The sequence below is a fragment of the Dermacentor andersoni genome, chromosome 3 (assembly GCF_023375885.2).
Source record: "Dermacentor andersoni chromosome 3, qqDerAnde1_hic_scaffold, whole genome shotgun sequence".
Taxonomy (NCBI): Eukaryota; Metazoa; Arthropoda; class Arachnida; order Ixodida; family Ixodidae; genus Dermacentor; species Dermacentor andersoni.
The window spans coordinates 204428356-204450163 of NC_092816.1; the positions used below are offsets into that span (position 1 = coordinate 204428356).

General features: G+C 47.9%; 1 protein-coding gene across 2 annotated transcripts in view; it reads left to right on the top strand.

Annotated features, from left to right (window-relative positions):
* Positions 1–21808, top strand: part of LOC126524347 (unconventional myosin-XVIIIa-like) — a 358530-nt gene that overhangs the window by 139621 nt on the left and 197101 nt on the right. For both annotated transcript variants that reach the window (XM_050172677.3, XM_050172676.3), the window contains exons 12-13: positions 7259–7457; positions 13141–13396. In XM_050172677.3, coding sequence (XP_050028634.2) covers positions 7259–7457; positions 13141–13396 — 455 coding nt within the window. The remainder of the gene's footprint in view (positions 1–7258; positions 7458–13140; positions 13397–21808) is intronic.

Sequence of the window (21808 nt, forward strand, 5' to 3'; positions counted from 1 at the left end):
CTGCAAACCAGCTTGAACGGCATGATCTGTGTTGTTTCTTGCACGGCCGTGTTGTAAGCGAAGGTTATGTATGGCAGGACGGCATCCCAGGTCTTGTGTTTGACGTCGACGTACATTGCTAGCGTGTCAGTGAAGCTCTTATTCAGGCGCTCCGTAAGACCACTTGTCTGTGGGTGGTAGGCAGTTGTCCTCCTGTGGCTTGTCTGACTGTACTGCAGAATGGCTGGGTGAGCTCCACTGTAAAGGCTGTTCCTCTGTCGGTGATGAGGAATTCTGGGGTGCCATGTCACAGTAGGATGTTCTCAACTAAGAATTTCGCCACTTCGGCTGCGCTACCTTTTGGCAGAGATTTTGTTTCAGCGAAGCGGGTGAGGTAGTCCGTCACCACCACGATCCACCTATTTCTGGTTGTTGACATCGGAAAGGGTCCCAACACGTCCATCCCGATCTGCTGAAATGGTCGGCAAGGAGGCTCGATTGGCTGTAGTAATCCCAATGGCCTTGTCGGTTGTGTCTTGCGTCGCTGACAGTCTCGGCATGTCTTGACGTAACGGGCAACGTCGGTGGTCAGGCGCGGCCAGTAATACCTTTCCTATATCCTCGATAGTGTCCGCAAGAATCCGAGGTGTCCAGCGGTCAGATCGTCATGTAGGGTGTTCAGTACTTCTGGACGCAATGCTGAGGGAACAACATAAAGGTAGTTGGCGCGGACTGGTGAGAAGTTCGTCTTTATGAGTAGGTTGTTTTGAAGCAAGAACGAAGACAATCCTCGCTTAAATACCCTGGGCACGACATCGGTGACCCCTTCCAAATACTCGACGAGGCTTTTCTGTTCCGGGCCTGCTCGTTGCTGTTCAGCGAAGTGTTCCATGCTTAATATTCCAAGGAAGGTGTCGTCATCCTCGTCATCTTGCGGAGGCGAGTCAATGGGGGCACGTGATAGGCAATCGGCATCAGAGTGTTTTCGTGCGGACTTGTAGGTTAGAGTGATATCATATTCTTGCAGTCTTAGGCTCCACCGCACCAGCCGTCCTGAAGGGTCCTTTAAATTTGCTAGCCAACACAATGTGTGATGGTCACTGACTACTTTGAATGGCCTGCCATATAGGTAAGGTTGAAATTTTGCTGTAGCCCAAACGATGGCGAGGCATTCCTTTTCGGTTCTAGAATAATTGCCTTCTGCTTTTGATGACGACCGGCTAGCGTAAGCAATCACGCATTCAAGTCTGTCTTTTCTCTGGACTAGGACGGCACCATAACCTAGGCTACTGGCATCAGTGTGTATTTCTGTATCGGCATCCTCGTCGTAGTGCGCAAGTACCTGTGTAATCGGCATGAGAGTGTTTTCATCCGCACTTGTAGATTACAGCAATGTCATATTCTTGCAGTCTGAGGCTTCACCGTGCCAGCCGTCCTGAAGGGTCCTCTAAATTTGCTAGCCAACACAATGCATGATGGTCGCTGACGGCTTTGAATGGGCTGCCATATAGGTAAGGGCAGAATTTCGCTGTAGTCCAAACGATGGTGAGGCATTCCTTTTCGGTCGTAGAATAATTGCCTTCCGCTTTTGACAGCGACCGGCTAGTGTAAGCTATCACCTGTTCAAATTCATCTTTCCTCTGTCTTAGGGCTGCACCGTGACCTAGGCTACTGGCGCCAGTGTGGATTTCGGTATTGGCGTCCTCGTTGAAGTGCGCAAGTACCGGTGGCAACTGCATGCGTCGTTTGAGTTCTTGAAATGCGCCTGCCTGCAGCGTTTCCCACTTGAACTCGACATCACATTTCATTAGATGTGTCAGCGGCTCAACGATGCGTGAAAAGTCCTTGACAAAGTGCCTGTAGTAGGCACACATGCCAAGGCATCTATGCACTGCCTTCTTGTCGATGGGCTGCGGGAACTTTGCGATGGCGGCTGTCTTCTGTGGGTCGGGGCGGACTACAGATTTGCTGATGACGTGGCCCAGGAGCAGAAACTCATTGTAAGCGTAGTGGCATTTTTCCAGCTTCAGAGTGAGCCCTGATGACTTGATGGCCTCTAGTACTGTCGCAAGCCACCTAAGGTGATCGTCGAAATTTTCGGCGAAGATGACGACGTCATCCAAGTAAACAAGACAGGTCTGCGACTTCAATCCTGCTAACACTGTGTCCATGACGCGCTGGAATGTTGCAGTTGCCAAGCACCATACGAATGGCATGGCCTTGAACTCATAGAGGCCGTCTGGTGTGATGAAGGCGGTCTTTTCGTGATCTCTCTCATCGACTTCTATTTGCCAGTAGCCGGACTTGAGATCCTTTGAGGCGAAGTATTTAGCATTGCAGAGCCGCTCCAATGCGTTCTCTATCTGTGATAGGGGTATACATCCTTCTTTGTGATCTTGTTCAGTCGACGATAATCGACACAGAAACGTAAGGTTTCGTCCTTTTTCTTCACCAAGACAACAGGGGATGCCCACGAGCTTTTTGACGACTGTATAATGTCAAAAAGCATTTCGTCGACCTCTTGTCTTCTAGCTTCACATTCTCGCGTTGAAACTCGGTAAGAACTCTGGCGGAGTGGTCGAGCACACTCTTCGGTGATTATGCGATGCTTTGGGATTGTTGTTTGTTGAATCCTCTATGATGTCGAAAAGCAGTCTTTGTATCGTCGGAGCAGACTTCTGAGCTGTTGCTGCTTAATCATGGGGAGATTTGGATTTACGTCGAAGTCTGGTTCGGGAGCTACGGTCGTTAGGGTAGATGCGGCAGAATCCAAGAGGACAAATGCATTGCTGGTTTCCAGAATTTCGTCGATGTATGCGATCATCGTGCCCTTGTTGATGTGCTTGAACTCCTGGCTGAAGTTTGTCAGCAACACTTTCATTTTTCCTCCATGCAGTCGAACAATCCCTCTTGCGACGCAGATTTCATGGTCGAGCAGCAGACGTTGGTCACCCTCGATGACACCTTCAACGTCGGCAGGTGTTTTGGTGCTGATGGAAATGACAATGCTGAAGCAGGGCGGGATACTGACTTGATTTTCGAGCACGCTCAAGGCATGGTGACTATGAGAGTTCTCTGGCGGTATCGCTTGGTCTTCAGATAGCGTTATCGACTTCGACTTCAGGTCGATGATTGTGCCATGTTGGTTCAGAAAGTCCATGCTGAGAATTACGTCTCATGAGCACTGTTTAAGGATAACGAAGGTGGCAGGGTAGGTGGGGTCATTAACGGTAATTCTGGCCGGGCAGATTCCAGTTGGCGTTATCAAGTATCCCCCAGCTGTACGGATATGAGGGCCTTTCCATGCAGTCTTAACTTTCTTCAACTGGGCGTCAGGGGGTCCACTCATGATGGAGTAATCGGCTCCTGTGTCCACTTAGGCAGTGACTGTGTGGCCATCGAGAAGCACGTCGAGGTCACTGGTTCTTTGTCTTGCATAGCAGTTAGATCTTGGCGTCAGATCATGGCTGCATCTTCTTAATTGGAAGCTGGAATGTCACGTCTGCATGTCGTCTTTCGTCGGCGTATTCTTTGCTTCCAGGCTTCGTTGGGATGGAGGCGTCTCATTGATATATTGTCGAGAAACACTTTTTAGCGTTTGTGTCGGCGGTGGAGGATCTTTGTCAGTTCGACGAACAGCAACCGCACCTCCATCGGTTGCTACTTTTAGTTTTCCCGATATGGGCTCGCAGACCGGCCCCGCACTGTGCCAGCGTATGGTCGGCACTGCAGCGGCAGTTAGCGGCCTGGTGACGGCGAACGGGACGGTCGTCGAGAGCTCCACTGAGTAGTGGCAAGGTAGTCGGCGATATTGCGAGGTCGTTCACCAAGCTGTGGTCGCAGCGCGTTAACGGCGAAACCTCGCAGTCCCACGTCTCGGTATGGGCATCAGCAATAGACTTGACCCGCTTCTCCGCAGTGGTAATAGAGCGGGTGGTGGCCAGGAGCGCGCTAGACATCTGTCTTCCTTGGAATGCTGCGTGAGGCGATGGGTTTGTGTGCTAGCAGCGACAGTGGTGGACGACGGCACTGTGGTGTCACTGGGCCCTGCTGCGGGTGCACAGGGGGAATGTGACGACGAGATACAGCGGTGTACGTCATAGCTTGCGGTTGACTCTACGGCAATTCAGGGGCTTCTCCAAGTGATCATCGGAGCTCCTCGCATATGACGTCGGCAATTGAAGCCACTTGAGTCTGTGATGAAAGGAACAGGTTCTGAAGCTCCTCCGCACGGCTGCTCTGATAGTCTCACGCAGACCGTCAGTGGCCAGTGGTTGAACTCCGGCATAGTTTGTTGAGTTCGTGCAGCGGTTGAATTGTCAGTTCCTCATTTCTAGTGTCTTCTCGATGCTGGTGGCTTCCCAAAGAAACTCATAGACGGTGCTTGGTGGGCTTCGTATCATTCCGCTGAAAAGTTGTTCCTTCACACCATGCATGAGCAGGCGGACTTTCTTCTCCTCGGGCATTTCCCAGCACCTCCACCAGATGTCACGTGGTAGTGACTGTGACAAACACAGTAGCAAAACTGTAAATGGCGAAACTAAATCTTTATTGGGCAAACTTGTGCCCTCAAAAGCAAGTTACACTTAAAGCACAACGATAGCAGTGAACACAGCTGGCGATTGTCGAAAATCTGATCAGCGGGTCAAGCGTGTCGGCTTTTATACATCAGTTGTCGAATATTACAAAGTAATTGCTGGGACTCGCGTGTCTTCCACAAAGTTCTACACTATTCTCGTCGCGCATACATGCAATCAGATTACATAGTTCAATCAGATTACACAAGGTTCGGTGACAGACAACGAATGGAACCATCGATAAAATTCTAGAAACTTCCAATACATGCAGGCGCATCTTGCGCTGTATGATAACATTTGTTAGGTGGTGAAACGTGGTCGCCCGATAAACAAGTACACATGTCAATATAGCTGCGTGTTTATATAGTGTCAATATATGGCAGCTTCACTGCAATAGTCGCCCGCCTGTGTCACGTGAGAATGCCCCCGTGCACTCAGTTTTTCATTTCGGTACCAGCAAATCTCCACCCGTGTCGTCACACGCCGCATTCACAGCTATCACTGCCATTCCTATTCTGATAAGCATCTTCGCCTATCTGTTTTATAGCATGTGGTGCCGTCTGAAGCATAGCGCATGATTTTAATGGGCGATAACCAAAACATGTCGCCATTCCCTGCTGCAGACTGCAATCGTATATGTTTTGCGCCCACTAAATCCCATGCGAACAAGAAAAGGCATGATCGAGAGCTGTATACAGTCACCCGTCTCACGTGAAAATGACGGCGTACACAGTTTCTTATTCTGGTACCAGCAAATCTCTGCCCAGGTCGTCACACGCCTTGATGTGATACAGTGTGCTTTGTTTTTTTGACCCTGAAGGTACCAGCGAAATTTGTTGAATTATCTGGAATGTTGAATTAAACAAGTCAGAAAAAAGGGCAAAACATATCACTGACTCATTTGGCAATACTATTTGCCCCAGTTTTCCCCAATTCTAAAATGCCCCTGAATCATATGCACGCCCATCTTTTATGAGTTCAAAGCAGAACAGTCAGGTAGAAATGACAATATATTTCCTAAACAAAGTAGAAATCAATTGCACACCCGATTTTTCGGCAGGAAGAATGTGCCATGGGGCATCCGATTCTGGCAATAAGTAAAAGATGAAACCAGGCAACTTTACCTTCACAGAATGGAAATTTATTTATTTAATATTCATCATTGCCTCTCTAAGGCAGCACTTAATCACTGTATATGAAAAACCGCATCTCGTCCTCTGTACATAGCGCATTTGATATTTCGCATTTATCAAACGACTCTGCAATGATCCCAAATGGGATAGTGGACCACGACTGCATAAGTTAAATGACTTATTGTTTGAAAGTGCTTTTATAATCAGACTGTGTCGTTGTCATGCTATGTGAGAATTTGTTCTGTCAGGAGTCACCATCCATGATCACTATCTTGGGATGGCAATGACGATGACACTGGCTAGGCTGGCTCTTGCAGTAAGCTGTTGCGAGCACTGTGAACATTTTTGTTTTGGTTTCATATTGGATTGCATCTTGCTAGCAATTTTCACACACGTTTTTTTGGGAAACAAAAAGGTGTTCATTAAAATTGGATAAATACTGTAATAATCCATTGCGAGCTACAGTGTACGCTTTAAAATTTTTTGAGGCAGGCTAATAATGGGCATTTTCGATGGGAGCTGATGTGTGTTCGACGCATTCACCACACCTTAAGTGCCACCAAGACAGGCCACTATTGGAGTCATTAGGGTCACCATTGGGATCAGGCACGTGCTTGCTGACCATCCAAGTTCGAATTATTCAATGAAGGCCAATTTCATGATCAAAAGAATGAAACTTTGGACCCATAGGAATACATAGGTGCCAGCCGGGACATTTGTCGGGATTGAGTAAACCAAAAGATTTAATTAACAGAACTCAATTAACGGAGGCCTACTGTAGCCTCAAAAGTGATCAACCAGAATGCAACCTCAGTCCTCGCTTCTTTCCTAGCTGTTAGTTGAAGAGTGTGAAGGAAGTCATGTGGCTCTCATGATGTCACTTGTGTTTTTCATAGGATGAGAGTCACTGGTTGAGTGGTAGGCATTGCAAGGAAAGAAATACAAGGACAAGCGACACAGCGGACAGATAGATGTAGCACTACATAGCACTTTGTGTGTCTGTGCCTCTTCTTTTGTTTTCATTTATCTCGGTCTTACTTGGACCCAGTCCACGCATTGTCACCTCGCCCAAATCGTCATTCCTGGTTATGGCAGGTCTTAGTGCTGAAGTAGCTAGAAGGGTGGCAGATTTGGTTAGTTTTTATTCCTCTGCTGCATGAGTTTTTGGTAATTATGTAACTAAAGCCCCTTGAAAGCATGGCAACTCCTATTGAGAAAATATTTCACCTTAATGGCTGCACAAATGACATGTTCTAAAATAATCATTAGAACCTAAATGGTAAAGTTTACATCATTTTGCATAAAGATAAGCTCATCCTTGCAAAAAGAAAAAAAGAAAGAAAATGGGGATGAGTTCAACAGAATGTTTGCAAAAATGTGAGGAACGTATCTGAGTTATGAGCAAATTATCTCCGGAGGTTTGCAGCCTTGAATTCATGTGCTCTTCCCAATGCCTGATGTTCTTATCCTCACTACAAAAGCTGCTAAGTGCCGCTACGTGGCAGCATGCTTTAGAACAGTGGTGTCACGCGTAGTCGTGGAGCCATGTCGTCTTACTCCCGTGCGCAGTGCACTTGGTGGCTCCGGCCGAAGTGTAGCTGCAGTGCAAGTTCTGGACTGCCCTGGATTCCAGCCCCAGAGTGGCACCAGTGCAGGAGGCAGTGCAGCAGCCACCCTGGAAGAGCTCTGCCACAACTACATCCAGGAGCGACTGCAGCTGCTCTTTCACCAGTGGACTTTCCTCAATCAGCAGGAGCGATATGACCAGGTGCCTACTTGCTGGGAATTATCACCTGCATTCCAAAAGGACCCTCCATTTGACACTTTATTTAGACCTTGGGATGTGAAGGGTAGATGCCTCTTGGCTTATGAAGTCACTGTGCTTATTAAGTTGTAGTGCACAAGACAGAGAAACCAGAGATAGTCTTTATTCCTCTTTCCGCATGCCATCTAAACTTCGTCTTCACCAGTGCTGGGGCAACACCACAGGAGGCCCGCCTCCAAAAACAAAGTTGTATCACTTCATGTGTTTGCATGATGCTGGAAAAAATGTTCTTGAGAATGCAACTGCTTCAGCTGCTCCTGGAATCGAGTTGTACATGTTGAAATGTGGTTTGCAGTGGTAGGTTTCAGGAAAGCAGGTTTCACATGGTTGACAGAACTGAATGTGTCCTGGCCGTTGATTCGTAGTACAGAAAGTCTTTTCGTCATGCGACACCACTAGGTGCAGACCACTGTATGGTGCTCGAAGTGCACGACAAGCGCATACTGCATTTCCCACTGCATTACAGGTACAGAAAGCCAGACACTCTGTATTTTAACTGCTGTTTGCATTTAAACTGAGTTTGATAGTACAAAGCACTATACAGTAAAAGCTCGTTAATTCACTACTCGTTAATTCGAAATTTCGGATAATTCGAATTAGTTGCCGCGGTCCGTCCCACAATGTATTGAAAGCAATATGTAACACATTCCGCTAATTCACACTGAAATCCGCACCGCCACCGATAATTCGAACTCCGCATCATCGTGGATGGGGAGAGTGCTAGTGCGCGGGAGCACGGTGGCGTCGCCGCGCGGGTCGCGCAGCTTTGCTTTTTCGATCATCGGCAAGGACGATAACACCCTCGCCGCGCGTCATGTTCTTTGCGTACGAGCTTGCGAGGGTGAGCCGGCGAACGCGGCTCAATCTCGCGTGCGCGAGAGGGGAAGGTGGGGCGGAGCGCGCCCTCTCTTGTCGCGCGCGAGTCAGGGAGGTGAGGCGAGGGAGGGACCGGGGGACGATCTTCGGCGGCTGCTGCTTACGGCGCGGCCATGCGGCCGCCGCATCTTGAAAGCGATCTGCGACGTGGCCAAAGTGCTCGCCCGCGTGGGCCTCGTCTTCAAAGCGATCTGCGATGTTTCGCAGAGTGCGGGTATTGCCGGTAGCTTCATATGCGATGTGCTTTCTACGTTTCGTTCGCGTTAAAGCGAGAGCTGTACGAACGTCAATTCGCTCGCTGCTACTGCTGCGTGCCCTCACTCCAGCGTTTTTCAGCGAGTTTCCGCGGTCATCGAGCGAGATGCGTTCATGCTCACCTGTGCGCGCGTGACACAGTGCTTTTTAATTTAGTTAGTAAGCAAATGCTTACAAGTTTATACGGCCGATAAAACTATTATCCTTACTTCGTATAGCTATCTACTAATTTTCTATCGCAATCGATGCTTCGCTTCTCGCGCAAGACGGAGACTTTTTTTTTTCTCCGTCCCAGTCAGCGCGACGAACGCGCGGATGGAGCAAGAGCCATCTCGACGTCGGGCGCGTCGGACCGCGCTGGCCGCGTCCGGTTACGTTGGCTGCGCCAGAGCTTCGAAGTATAGACGTTTTTCACGCCAACGTGACGTAGCGTGTGCGCGCGTGCTCACGCCACGTCAGACTATATACGCGCCTTAACCGAGCGATTTTTTTCTCTGACTTTCATTAGTTCGAATTTTGTATAATTCGAATTTTCGTAGCATCCCCGCGGAATTCGAATTAACGAGCTTTTACTGTACTTGAAGCACTTTATTGAACAAATAAATATTAGGAACAAATAAATATTATTTAGTAGGCCCTCCAGTGTCATCCACATGTTGGAAATTTCTCCATTTAACACACTGAATTAATGTAAGGTGCCACGTAGTTGGTAAAAAATACAATGACCAAAGATGAAACTATTTTGAGTATATAGCAATAATTGTGGCTATCTATAACTGCAATCAAGTCAGCAAGTTACAATGCAAACATTGTATTTCACAATAAAAAATGCTTATCAGGTGTATGCAACAATCACAAACATGCCCAAAAACAGCAACAGCTCATACGGAATCATTTCCCCCTCTCCCCAAAAATTTCAGTGACCACAATGAATTCATCAGCCGAGCATGTTTGTGAGCTAAGAATGCGATACTTGCCACATGATGTAGAACGGTCACAGCTACCAGCTTACTTAGAAAGATGACCGCTTGCAATTCCATGCTCTTGGAAGGTACCCTTTGTCCCACAGTCCTTTTCGAGTGATAGGACACTTTTCACACAGCAACGAATGTGCTTGCAAAGAAGTGCTGAACATGCACAGCCTGGCCATCCACTGGCGGAATTTGATACTTCAGCTTGTTATCCAGGAGGCAGCACGTCTCTCTTTGGTAGTAGCTCGACTGTACAGTGAGACCTCGTTAAACCGTAGTTGGCCGGACCTTGGAAAAATTACGTACTAAAGGGTAGTACTGCTTAACCGAAATACCATGACATCGCCCACTTACCTGTCAAAAACGGAACTCAGAGAGAGTGCAATGAAAGGGGAAAAAACATGCAGTGTTTATTTACTTCGCGCGACAAACATGTTATTTTCATTTGATGCCGCGGCGGCCTAGCAGTGACAACAGCAGCCTCAAACTTGCTGAAGCTGTGAGCCAGCTTTTCAGCCAGCCCTCTCTTCTTGGCAAACACTCGCATGGCAGATTCCTCGTTGGCGTTGCATATTCTCCATGCACAGGCGCGGTAGCACTGCAGAAGTCACGGGGTACCTTTTCATTGCGGGGTGCTGTTCTCATCGCGACGATTGCATTCACGAGGCTGACGTACAACTTCTGCCACTGTCGGGCCTGAATCGCCCGTGCTGTTGTTTTGAGTGTCGTCCTTATCACTGTCGCTAGGCGACACTTCGGCAGCAACAGAGGCAACGATGGCGAAAAGCCCAACCTCATAGCCGACATCTCTTCGCGGTCGCAGCGGCGCTGCCGAGCAACCTCTTCACTTTCCAAATGCCACACACCGTAGTCAACAGTAGATCCATGTCGCGTGCCAGCGCCGACTTTTCGTGTCATTTTCGATAGCATGAACGACGTCTAATTTTTCTTCTATGCTGAGCACCCGGCGTCTTTTTTTCAGAGTTTGGGCATGACGCGAGTTCTCGCTTGCACGACGCCACAATGCTCTCTGGCACGGCGCCGAATGATGTTGATGTTGATGAGGCTTCGCGCGCAAATGCACAGGTTGCTTGGAGGCCGTTGGGCTGATCTCTGAGGCTTGTTGTTCTGCCGGGCCGCCCGATGGAGACGATGCACCGCTGTGTTTGCGCAACGAAAAGTGGAAACATACGTGTTAACCGATACATACGCAATAAACTGGTATGGTTTTTTGCGGATACAAAACACATTATGTTCAATGGCAGCTGAATCGGGGATTTGACTTTACTACTTTTAAAATGAAACTACTGTTTAAGCGGGTACGGTTTAACAATGTTTTACTGTACTGCGATTTTTGTGCATCATCTGTGTGCATTCCTCCTCAGAAAGAGCTGTTCGCTGTTTCATAAGGTGTACAAGGTCTGTGCCATGAAGTACATCACTGTTTTTTGTGCTCAGAGACCGTTGTGCGTCATTGTGCAGTTTCAGTTGTTCACAAGTGACATGCGGCTCGACATTACCGCTATTCTGAGGTGCAACGCGTGACGTTTGTCTGCCGGCTCACCCTGTTGCAGCCATGGGGCAATAGGTATCCCACCTAGAGCGCGACCAGTTTTATAACTTCGCATCACATCATCCATCCGTTGCCCTGCTACATGAGCACCCTCATTCCTGCTTCACTCCCTCCCCCTAGTGTCAGGCAGGATCCCCCTGGCACGCTTCACTTAATTGCTTTGTCTATTTCTAGAAGACTGTCTGAAGTTGGGGATATAAAAGGTCTTGTGAGATCCATCTTACAGACTGCTTCTGTAACTGGATAGCATTCTTATTGGTTCTGACTTCTGCAATATTGATTTTTTTTTTAATGTTTAAGATGACATATTCCTGAATACAGCAGATGTCTTTTTTGTATGGGTGTGCGAATACAAAATATCAGATTTTCAATAGAATGTTGAATCGAATCAAGAACGAAAAGCTGAATATCAAATTGAAGATTAGATATCAGGAAATTTTTCACAAAATTTAATGCTTGTAAATTTTGGGCAAGAAAATACAGTGTTGCACCTGCTCGGGAGTCTCCTATCATTGTGTATCAAGAATGTTGCAAGCCATCGGTAACTTAGAAATGAAGATATACAGTATGGCATAGTAAAGAACACCCAAATTGGTAAGCCAGCACTGATGACAGGTCAGTTCTCGTAAATGAAGGTCTGTTAAGATTTTTTTGTCAGTAGAATTTATCTTGAATAAAATCAAGTGCTTTTTTTACTCGGAAACTAATGAATTAGTGACATTATGTCAATGAGGTTATTAGTTTAATAGTGGACCTATATTCTGAGGCAATCCTTTATTTATTGCGCTGAAAGCTTTTCTTTGCAGTTTGTAAAATACAAAAGGGCTAAACCAACTTTAGGGCGGTTGGTTTATCATAAAGCCAATCTGTGCAACAGCCGAAAGGACCACGCAACTCTATCACCGCTCCGACCATAGGCGGTGCCAACGATAAAGAGCAAGCGGGGGCCATCTGTGCCATTTCATTGTGAGGTTTGGCTTGGTTTGCCACCTGTCACAGAATCTGAAATCTGGAGGGTTATAGCAAGCTTGCACGATGCTCGGTACCCCTGCACCTCTCCTTGTTCATCTGCCTGCTCTCGCTTTTGTTTGCGAGGCAATTTGTTGGCTTTCTGAGTGCCACGCGGCTGCTGCAAATACTAGATCTGCATCGATTTAGCACCAAACCGTAACTATGGTTGCCTACATCCGATGAAGCAGTGCCAATTAAGGCTAATGCTGAGGCAGTGTGGTCGTGATGAAAATTTCCCGCTGGCCAGTGTGGTAACAAGCCGTAAGCTGTTGCAGAATGCTTGCCGCTAATATTTTTGTACTGTGGCTTCAGTGATCGATGACTGTTGAAGCGGCGCGAACTTTGTCGCCGTGTATCGAACATGATCTGCATTCCTATTTGTGGCTAGTCTGCCCAATCTTCGCACTCAACAAAATATGCGCTCTTTTTGTTGCCGTTCTCTCTTTCAGGGCGTCGCATTATCATTGAATCGGTCCTGTTGACCTCAATGACCTGTATGAAGAGTCAGCCTCTGCTGACGTGGGGCCATTGTGCGAGTAGCGGCATTCAGGCTCTGTGTTTGCAATCCCCGCATTGGGCCAATGTCGGGGAGTGCTTGCAGTGACAAATCTGCTACTGCATCAGCTGGGCTGGCCTGTCCACTGTGCTCGGCACTCCTTCTGCACCGAAAAGGAAGTGAAATGCTTGCTTGGGTGGAATCGGAGCACGAGGAGCTTCGCGGCACATGCGACACGTGGCACCGCGTGGCTCTTTACGCCGAACATGTTGAATGTTTAAAAAATCCAATAGTATATATTCCTTCAAAAAATTGGAATTATTTGTACATTCACCATTCGATTTGATGATGTTCAAGTATTTGCACACCCCTACTGTTTTGTGTTAGCTGTGGAATATTCCAACCTTTGCGCCATTGTTGTCATGTGGGGATGCCACCTTGCAGGAAGCAGTGGTCCTGGAGACGGAGGAGTTTGGAGAGGTACCATCACCGACTCCATTGGTGTCCCTTCTAGACCGCAGCCCACCCCAGTCGGGTCCTTTGCGTGCCTCGACAACCGACCTACGGCACAATGCCGGTCAGCAGGGTCAGTCATGCGGCCTGCTGCAGCTGTTGGACGACGAGTGCCTGTATCCAGGCAACACTGACCAGGCCTTCCTTGACAAGCTCCTCCATATGGCAGCCTCTGCGCATCCTCGAGGTGAGAGAACTATCACTAGTGGTCCATGATCTGTGTGGTTCATTGATGTTTTGGGGAGCTCGGTTTGGCGGGGGCAAGGAATACATGTTTTGACAGGTTGAGAATGGTGAGTCAACTGGCTTTATTCAAAAGTAAAAGTAGATTTGCTGAATAGCAGTAGTGGCGCCCCCGTCGGGCAGGCACCCAGACTCCAAGAAAGAGCAGGGGGCAGTGAATCCCACGGCGAGTCAAGGCGACGTAAGCTGGATTTCCACGAAGCGGGGACAACATAGTGACGGACATTCGCTACAAGGGCTCCCCCTCTAGAATGCCGGAGGCTTAGGTGTGAATGGCAGAAGGAATGAAGAGTTAATGCTTCAGATAAGCTGGTTTCACATGGTCATACGACACTGTCTCTTCTTTGCCACGAACGTCAATCTGCAAGGTTTACTCTGGATGCGAAACCACACGAAAGGGGCCCTCGTAGGAAGGAGTCAATGGTGGCTTGATAGAGTTGCGTCGCAGAAAGACGCACGTGGCTGCATCTATTATTGGGAAACTAAACACAGGCTGCTCGTGGGCGATACGTGGAGGTGTAGGTTGAAGCTGGTCAAGCCAGGAATGTAGCCCTTCTAAGTGCTGTGCGGCCGCTCTCAGAGTGCCTTGTTGGGTGCCGAAAAACTGGCCTGTAACGCGGATTGCTGACCCATAGAGCATCTCGGCTGCACTGCCTCTGAGGAAATCCTTGATTGTTGTTCGCAGCCCCAGTAGTACTAGGGGTTGTCTTTCCCTAACTTTTTCAGAGCGTGGCCGTCAATGACGCCTTCAGTTGTCGGTGGAGACGCTCGACCATGCCGTTGCTCTGCGGGTGGTAAGCCGTGGTGTTATGAAGGGTGCGTGCCGAGCAGTCTCGCCAGGGCATAAAAAAGTTAGCTTTGGAATTGTTTGCTTCGGTCAGTAGTTATGTGCAAAGGGGCAACTGTACCGCGACACCCATGTAGCAGCAAATACTTCCGCCACTGTTTCTGCCGTGATGTCTTGTAGAAGCGTCACCTCACGCCACCTTGAGTATTGGTCGATACACGTGGGGAAGTACCTCAAATCTTGGCAGTGCGGAAGAGGCCCCACCATGTCTAAATGCACTTGATCAATACGGCTGTTCCGCTGAACGTGTGTACCGGGTCGCTTTCACAGCTTGACAGGCTTGGCAGCTTCTTGCCCTGCTTCGAACATTTTTGTTGATCCCTGGCCAAGCGAAGCAGTCTGTGATAAGCCTCTGGGTCGCTCTGATGCCGGGATGGCTTAGCCCGTGCAGTGAATCGAATATCGGCTGCCGAAATTCATGGGGCACGAACGGGCGAGGAGGTGCTTGTGATGTGTTGCACGTGACCAATGTTGTTGTGTAGGGAAGTGGCACCTCTGCAAGCTGAAGCGACGAGCCTTTATCCCGCAATTGGCACAGCTCGGGATCATTTTGCTTGGCGGATGCTAGAGCTTGGAAATCCACAGGGCCAACAGCCACAGCGCCAAACCGCGACAGTGTGTCAGCTGCCTGATTTTTGGTCCCAGAGATATGGCGGATCTCCATAGGAAATTCTGAGATAAAGGAAAGTTGCTAAAGCTCACGTTCTGAGTACGAAGAACTGTTGTTCTTGAAAATGAAAGTTAACCGCTTGTAGTCGGTCAGAATGTAAAAGCTGTTGCCTTCAAGAAAAAAACTGAAATGCTTGATAGCACAATAAATGACTAGCACCTCCCTCCCGAAGGTGCTGTAGCGAGCTTCTATGGCTTTGAGGTGCTTTGAGAAGAAGCCCAGCAGGCTCCAGTCTGTGCCATTGTGCTACTGCAGTACTGCACCCACTGCCGTGTTCGACACATCAACTATAAGGCAAGTTGGGGCGACGGGCAACGGATGAATCAGCAACACTGCAGTCGCCGACCACATTTTGGCTTCCTGGAAGGAGTGTTTGTACTCCGAGGACCAGTGGAAGGTGTCTGCTTTTTGGAGTCGCGACGCAGCAGATTGGTAAGCGGCTGAAGAACATGCACACAGGATGGTATAAAGCGCCTGTAAAAATGTGAGAGCACCAGAAACTCACGCAACTTTCGGAAGGAGGTTGGAGACAGTAAGTCATCGATTGCCCGCAGCCGTGATTACAGTGGCTTGATGCCTTGGGGTGAAATGCGATGGCCGAGAAAACACTGGGCTTTAACTGGGAAATTGCATTTCTGGGGATTTAGGACCAGGCCATATTCATCCAGTCGAGCAAATAGAATGTGAAGATGCTCTTTGTGCTCTTCCTCGGTGCCACTTGCCACGAGAATGGCGTATGGTAGATGAAAATCAACGCGAGTCCGCCCGTAACCTCGTCCATGAACCTTTGAAAAGCTTGCGCCGCATTATTCAAACTGTAAGGCATACAGATAAATTCAAAGCGGCAAAATGGGGCAGTGATTGCTGTCTTCGGAATGTTGCTGGGTTTGATAGGAATTTGCTGATACGCGCTCATCAAATCGACCTTGCTGTATATTTCGGTTCCTGCGAGACGAGCGCCGAAGTCATGCATGTGGGGAAGGCGATATTTATCCAGAGTAGTGACGGCATTCAAAGCTCGGTAATCACCACAATTCAGCTAGTCGCCACTGTCCTGCTTTGGCACCAGATGGAGAGGTGAATACCAATTTCGAGCTGAAGCATGTGTTCGAACTCACGGCGGGCAACCCCCAACCTCTTTCCATTGAGCGTCCGTGGCCGGTTGGCGACAGATGGGCCGGTGGTAATGATATGATGCGTCACCTTGTGTTTCACGGGCAGCGCATTGTTTCAGCGGTTCGTGAGTTGCGGGTACTTGGCGAGTATCTTGTTGTACGTTGAAACCGGCCGAAACGTACGAATGCTAGATGAGGCAAGGTTAGACTGCAGGCCAAGTTCATCGAACCATGTAACGTTATCCTTTAGGCATCGACTGCGGACACTCACATTTAGGCTGCAATAGCTGAGGAAGTCCGCTCCCAGAATGGCAAAGTTGACATCAGGGATCACAAACACCCATGTGTGCAAGCACCGGAGTCCGATGTCTAGAGTAACTGACCGGAGCCCATGCGACGTGATGGTAGTGTTGTTCAGTGTGTGGAGTGTACATGTGGACTTGCCGCATTGGCGATCCGTGGCCGTGGCGGGAACAATAGACAGCTGGGCTCCGGTGTCGACGAGGAGGCAGGTGCCAGGGATGCGGTCGACTACGAAGAATGGACGGCTTGCTCATGTCACATGCCGCTGTTAGCGACCGGCCGGTGCGTTTCTCGTCCACAAACAGGGATGGATGCAGCGACTTGCTTGTTCGCGAAAGCGACGATGGTACCAGCTCAACTGCCGCGGCGAGTGTCTAGGTACGCTGCGAGACTATGAAGGTAAATGGTCGCGCCGATGTTAATTGCCAGTGTTGCCACCCATTGTCAGCTTCAGTGCACTGGCAAAATGCTGAACTGTTTCCTCCGGGCGTGAGAGTCGGTCTCCTGGCTCTCAGACTCTCGGAGTGGCGATAGGTAACTGTGCCGCAGACGAGCAGTCGCATGTTCAGTCAGTGAGTACAGTTAGCTGATCGAGACTCATCTCGTCGGAACCCACCAGCACCATGCATGCGCACTGTGGGAGGCATTGCAAGAACAGCTTGCACAAAATTAGAACCTGGCTTTTGTTTGTGGAGTGCTCACCCAGTAACTGATGCAACCGGTGCAGGAATTGTGACGGTCGTTGTTCGGCGAGTTCCTCGGAGAGGAGCTGTAGCTGTTGAAGCCTCCTCTGTTGCGATGGCTCGAGGCACTGCAGGACCGTGCATTTCCGCTCGTCGTACGCTGTGGCCGAAGGTGTACCCGCTAGCAAGTCGTTTACCGCATCAGCGATGTCGGAGGGTAGCACGGCAACGATGTGCATGTACTTTGCTGTCTGTGAAGTGATGCGTCGAAACTGAAAACGGGCCTCTACTTATATAAACCAAACTCGGGAATCCTTAGGCCAAAAGCTGGGAAGCGGAAGCTCTGCGGCGATGACAGGAGGTGTAATCGGGGCGTCGACTCTGTCAGCAAGTGTAGGAGCAACGTGGTCCTTGGCTAGTGTTTAAAAAAGACAAAACGTATATGTCCTGGGTCACCACTTGTTGGGAGCCCGTTTTGGCAGTGGCAAGGAATACACATCTTGACAGGTTGAAAACGGAGTCGACTGGCGTTATTCAAAAGTGAAAGCAGATTTGCTGAGTGGCAGTGGTGGCACCCCAGTCGAGCAGCCGCCTCGCTTCCATGAAAGAGGAGGCAATGACCCCCACGGCCAAGCAGACTGGATTTGTGGAGCAAGGGGCAATGACCCCCATGGCGGGGATGACGAAGTGACGGACGGTCGCTACAATGTCATTGATGGCGTGGTTGAGTCATCGATAATGTTTTTCATCCATTCAACTTAGCTGTGAAAGGCTTTTGAATCTTCACAGCACTGCTTTAAACTACACAAATTCAATTAGTAAGTACAATTAATTTCCCCTATGTTGTCCTTGGTGTCATTGTTTGTTGGCTTCTCATGATAGGATCAATAAAAATCGGGCCCCTCGGTTAATCCCTTTTCTTCTCATACAAGTGACAAGGAGGAGTACACTATAGAACACAGGTGCACCAGTCAGATGCATTATCATTGGGCTTGTGCAAATATTTGGTATGTTTAAAAATGAGATCGAATCTTATGCTATTCAATATTCACTTTGAATTGGATTTATGTATTCTAAGTATTAAAAATGAACAAATACAGTAGAACCTTGTTCATACACTTCAGAAAGAAAATGGGGAAAATATGGGTTCTTTGTAGGTTATGCCAGATATTGTTTTATGAAGGAACTACTGCACTCAATATTTCATGCAATACATAAACAAAAAGCACAATGAATGCACCTTTCATGCATGCTATATTATTAACGAGATGTATGTCATGAAAAAGATATAAATTGCTAGAATCAAGATTGTGGGATAAAATTGAACAAAGTTTGTAACGACATTCTTGTATCTACTAAGAAAAATATGTAAAAACATTGTGAGCTGTACAAAATACGTATATTGCCTTCTAATAGGCACTATCTCTGAAAAAATTAAAAATTCTAATTGAACAGGTATTTCGCTACAAATATTTAACTGCAAGCACTACAGTTGGGTGTGCGGCGCTGCGGCTGCCAATCTTCTGGGCTTGCTTGCGTCGTCGTCGCTCTCAGAGTCAAAGTCTCATTATGAAAATCAGCATTTTCAGACTCGCTGATACTCGATCCATTGATAACATCAGCCAGAGACGCAGGGGAATCATGAGGTCTACGTTCTTTCGAAGTGCGCGCGCCATTCCGGGAGGCAGCCATTTTTGCTTTCTACTTTGACGATCGGAAAACTTCAGAATGCGTTAAAAGATTACTGCTAAAAAATTCCCAAGTAGCTGAGGACAAGGAGCGACGCGTGAGCCGGGGCATTGTCATGATGCAACATCCAAGCCCGATTTTCCTTTAATTCAGGGCTCTTACTGCGCACAGAGTCTCTCAAACATGCTAGGATTCCCTGGTAAACTTCTTTGTTTACCGTCTGACCATGTAGCACAAATTCCTGATGGACAATGCCTTTGCAGTCAAAAAACACAACCAACATCACTTTGATTTTTGACCGACGCGTGCGTGCTTTTTTTGGTCGAGGAGAACCTTTGGCCACTCACTGCGATGACTGCACTTCCGTTTCAACATCATAGCCATAAAGCCATGTCTCATCACCTGTTATGAAGTTCTTAAGGAAGTTTTCATCATCATTGGCAGCGGCGAGCAGTTCCTGGCTGATTTCAACACGGGTCTGCTTCTGTTCGTCAGTCAACAAATGTGGCACAAATTTCGCACTGACACGACGCATTCCAACTTTGTCACTCAAAATTTCATGACATGATCCTATGCTGATACCCGCTTCGTCAGCGACTTCTCGAACAGTCGAAACGACGATTTCCACAAATCACAGTTTGAACTCTCTCGACGTGGTCATCTGTGGATGTGGAAGGTCGTCCAGGCTTGGGATCGTCACCGACATTCTTCTGTGTTCAAAACGCTTGAACCAATCATAGCACTGTGTGCGACTCATACAGTCCTCCCTGTATGCTTTGGTAAGCAACTGAAATGTCTCTGTGAAAGTTTTCCCAATTTCGTAGCAGAACTTCACGCACACACACGCTCTTTTTTCAATTCCTTCATTGTCACTTTGGCACCAATCTGAAGAACAGCTTGTTCATGTGCTCACGCTCACTTCAGCGGCTGTAGCTCGCCAACTAACGGTCATAGCGAAACGCGGCAAATGGCAGTTTGTTGTCTAAAGCTGCTGCTACATGTGCTCATTAGCTGCAGCACGCTCCCTCTACCTGTTGGCATGCTGTTTCAAAAGTTCAGTTTCTTTTTTAACACACCTCGTACATCTCGACAACAGCTCTTGGATTAAACTATTTTTTCAGAGCCATTTTTCAGAACCAAAATACCATAGAGCTTCTCTAATTAGTTTTCTGTGGGACCCCGGGGAAGAAAGTATAGCACACGGTAAACGTATTGCAGCAACATGCTTTTAAAACCATGCAAACAAGCTGTTACATAATAATCAAACACAATATGCACAGTTTAACCTCTAAATGATGTATATCATTCGGGCCTGATAGGGACTGTCTAAATGTACAAAATATCGGCTGCAACAGAAAATGAGTGGTTGATTCCGCAAGTGGAGTCATTGTAACCCGCCAAAGTGTCCAGTGCAATGAAAATGAAAGTATCTTCAAAAGTGATCGTCCCAGGATGTGGCCTGAGTTTGTCAATGTATTGCTGCGCACACATATGCTTCCCTACGACCTGGTCAGTGTTTATGTCGGTCATTGTCATGCTTTCGATACAAATATATGGAAGTCCAGTCAGCCCATGCAACAAATGTTAATTCCCTGGCAACATAACCGAAGTCTACTGAGCTGGGGTAGCCAAATGATTGTGTGTTTCCACGCAACAGTCATTGTCCAGCACTTCACTCAACAAATCGCTTTCTTCATGGGTACAGACATTGAGGGTGCCGTTGGTGCCTCTTGAAACTACATGAAGTTGTCCAGAGACCATGTCACTGTTTTACACATAAACTCTGGGATGCGTGGAACTTGCACAACAAACAGCAAATGCAGTCTCTGTGACTTAGCAGCTTGCCAGGGCTTGTCCTGTGGTGTGTGTGCCGTCAGTGACTGCTTGACCAACTAGGCTTCATTAGTTTCGGTTCACAGAAGGTGCTGCCAACATGGCTAACAACCATGCCAGTGGCTTATCAAAACCAAAATATCACTTTTTCTGCTCGACGGAGTAGCCAATTTCAGACGGCCGTGCAGGCTAGTCCAAATATTGAGTGACGTGCTGTAAGGTGTCTGAAATATTGGAAATTTTGCCGCAACCAAAGCCTGTCAAAAGCGTGCATTGGTGGTGGTCAGAAGTGCACAGCCAGAAGAGTCTAGCGTGGTTTGTGTTTTTCTTTAATAGTTGTTATAGATGATACTCTTGCTATTTTCGTTGTACTTATGCACCACAGGCACAAATAATTATGCAGAGACATTGCGGGAACAAAAAAAATTTGGAGGACGCTTAAGCTTCACCTTTAAGAGTGGAATGCGATAGCATTCAAAGTTTCTTGAGTGCTTCTCACGCCTCCTGGCAACTGCAGCTTATGTAACCGTAATCTTTACCGAGAAACGCTGGCGGCAAACGCTATGCATGAAGGTGAGCTTTCTGGTAGAAATGCGGCCTCCTGCGTGGGCCGCAATGTACTGGAGGCGAACGCCATCAGGAGATGTTGCAAGGAACCGGATGCACCGCTTTATGGCCTTTGAGATCTGCGCGCGCAAATCTGGGAGGCCATGGCCGCTCTATGAGTGGTCGTACTTTAAAATTTTTTTTACGCATTTTACCTTGAGAAATTCAATTAGTTCAGTAATTTCCTTGCACCAAATTGGAGGGTCTGCGTGGTTGGGTATGCGTGGTTCGAAATTCTTTTTGCCGAAGCGACATCCCACGCTGGACGTCGGATGCAGGATGCCAGATGTTGACGCCGACACCGGATTTTCTGAGACATGGGGCCCTTGATGCTGTAGCGTTAACACTCTAACAAAGGGAATTATAATGCATAGTTATGTATGAGCTCTTTCCTGGGACCGGGATTCAGCAACGTTACATCTGCGAAAACATATGAAGTAAGAATGTATCAGCAGGGTGCTACTGTACTTTCTAAATTTGTCACCATCATTGTTCTTGAGATTGGTCAAGGTTTAATGCAAATCCTGCAACTATTTGAACTATTCGCTTCAAATCAAAATTATTCAACACCAATTACCATTTGCTTCAGTGTCACTCCAAATGAAAAGAA